This window comes from Penaeus monodon, chromosome 11 (genome assembly GCF_015228065.2).
Source record: "Penaeus monodon isolate SGIC_2016 chromosome 11, NSTDA_Pmon_1, whole genome shotgun sequence".
NCBI lineage: Eukaryota > Metazoa > Arthropoda > Malacostraca > Decapoda > Penaeidae > Penaeus > Penaeus monodon.
In genome coordinates, this window is record NC_051396.1 from 43,045,242 (window position 1) to 43,047,768 (window position 2,527).

Below are 2,527 nucleotides of genomic sequence, written 5' to 3' on the forward strand. Positions count from 1 at the left end.
GAGCGAATGGGGAATGAGTGACAGAATGGTTGGAGAGTGTGTAGCAAGGAACATGAAAGTGCCGGCACTAGGTATGAAGCTCTTAAACAGGATAGAAGAGAGACCGAACGAAAAGTTAGAAGAGTGGATAGAATGGATAGCAGCAAAAGAGAGCGACTGGCAATTCATTTACGCAGGGTAGAAGTGTAGTAGAAAGTGACAGAACGACAGAGAGGGAAAGAATGAATTGGAATGCAGAAAGAGAAGGAAGCAAGCAAGCCAGGAGTGGCGTGGTAAGGGGAAACTGGCGAGACAGAGGATGTTATCGGTGTGGGAGTAAAGAACACGGTATAGCATGGTGTCCACAGAGGACGTACAGGCAGAGAAAATTTTACCGCGAAATACGAACGACGAAATTACGCGCCGGAAGAAAGGCAGGAGGGTGATACGGGTGCAGGCGAGTCGGGAAACTAAGAGGGTCCAACGGGAAGATAGACGGCTGCCAACCCGGGGGACCCAGTGATGATGTAACTGAATATGTTGCAAATGGCGGCAGACATTTTGTAAAGAAGGTAGAAAAGAAGTGGAAGGTAAGGTTAAGATACAGGCAGACACTCCTCAGATATCTGTGAGTATAGAAGGAGTAAAGGTGGTGGGGATATGTGATACAGGTGCAGAAGTGTCCGTAATTAGTACTTTTATTTACGAGACTTACTTGAAGAAGCATGGCATAAAACTACAAAGGTCAAATGCTAAGATAAGATCAGTGGGAGGGAGTTTGATCCCGTGTAGAGGTAAAGTAATTGTTAGTTTAGAGATGTGCGGGATTGAAGTGGAAAATGTAGCATTGCTTGTGTGTGATGAGGTAGGAGAGAATTATAGCTGTTTGTGGGGCATGAATATTTTATCAGAAGTGGCAGAAATATGGCCGGTCATGTATAAGTTAAGCAGATCAGGTGTTGGTGAAGAGGAAGTGCGGGATTACATTGGCGATACAAAAAGATTGGGTCAGTTAAATTTAGAAGATAATCGAGGTTTTGTACTAACAGCGAAAGTCAGATCCCTATTATCCCAGGACAAACTGTGAGATTAGTACCGGTAAATATTCCTCAACTAAAAACAGGTAAAATCACAGGAAGTATTGGTAGAGCCCCTTGTGGGTTCTCATGAAGGATGGGTTCCAGAGGGGATTGTGGCATTACCAACCGTAGTGAGAATAGAGCACGGGAAGGGCTTCGCACTAATTGCTAATCTTTCAGATAATGTTGTCAAGCTTAGACGGAACTGGCGAATAGGCAAGATCAGTAAAATAGATGAAGTGAAGGAAGTAAGAAAGGTAGAGATTGGGGCGACAGATAAGAAAGCAGATGTAATTATAAATCAGGACTGTTTGAATGGGAAACAGAAAGAAAGGTTAGATAAACTGTTGTGGGAATTCAGTGACATTTTTGCAGAAGAAAACGGACCAATTGGTACTGCTACGGGGGTACAGCATGTGATACCGCTCATGACGGACCAGCCTATAAGGGTGCCATACAGACGAATCCCGCCGCATCAAGTCTCGGAGGTGAAAGATCATATCAATGAGTTGTGTAAACAAGGAGTCATAACCCCAAGCGTGAGTCCTTATTCCGCAGCGATAGTGGTAGTAAGAAAGAAAGACGGGTCGCTTAGACTGTGTGTCGACTACCGACAATTGAATAAATACACGATAAGGGACGCTTTTCCGCTACCGCGAATTGATGAAACGGTCGAGGCACTGGAGGGGGCTCGGTTTTTCTCTACGTTCGACTTGGCCGCGGGCTACCATCAAATTGAGGTCCACCCCAAAGATCAACCGAAAACTGCATTTAGCACTCCCTTTGGCCATTACGAGTTTAAAAGATTGCCAATGGGACTGTCAAATAGTCCTAGTACCTTCCAAAGATATATGGAACGTATATTAGGAGACAAAATTTTTCATACCTTGTTAGTATATTTAGATGATGTCATTGTTTTTAGTCGTACGGTGGAGGAACATTTAAATAGATTGGAAGAATTATTTAGGCGTATGAGGAAGTACGGTTTAAAATTCAAGCCTAATAAATGCAAGTTGTTTGCAAATAGAGTGGTTTATTTTAGGGTATGAAGTGTCTGGAGAAGGAATTAGCACAGATCCAGCAAAGGTAGATGCAGTGAAGTTATGGCCATTGCCTAAGACTGTCAAGGATGTGAGGGCGTTCATAGGGTTCTGTTCATTTTACAGGAAATTTATTAAAGATTTTGCTCAAATAGCCGCGCCGCTGCATAAACTTATGTCAGGTGACTCTCGAAGATTAATTTTGAAGGAGTGGGATGAAGTATGTCAAACAGCCTTTGATACTTTAAAGAGCAAATTAATTACAGCACCAGTTTTAAAATGTCCCGATTTTTCACGTGAATTTATTTTAGAAACCGATGCCAGTTTTAAAGGATTAGGCGCGGTTTTGTCGCAAAAACATGACGGTAAAATTCACCCTATTTGTTACGCTAGCAGGGGACTAAGGAGATCAGAAAGAAATATGACAAA

At 42.8% G+C, this 2,527-nt stretch overlaps 1 protein-coding gene across 1 annotated transcript; it reads left to right on the top strand.

Moving 5' to 3' along the window:
• The first annotated feature begins 334 nt into the window (after positions 1-334).
• Positions 335-2,107, top strand: LOC119578592. Its single transcript, XM_037926158.1, has 3 exons — positions 335-352; positions 536-1,018; positions 1,103-2,107. The coding sequence occupies exons 1-3, from the start codon at positions 335-337 to the stop codon at positions 2,105-2,107; spliced, it is 1,506 nt and encodes a 501-aa protein (XP_037782086.1).
• Positions 2,108-2,527: the final 420 nt, after the last annotated feature.

Excerpts from the sequence above, each read along its gene's own strand:
- LOC119578592 (XM_037926158.1), top strand. Across the intron at positions 1,019-1,102 it reads TAGAAGATAATCGAGGTTTT|GTAAAATCACAGGAAGTATT; the intron begins GTACTAACAGCG and ends AACTAAAAACAG.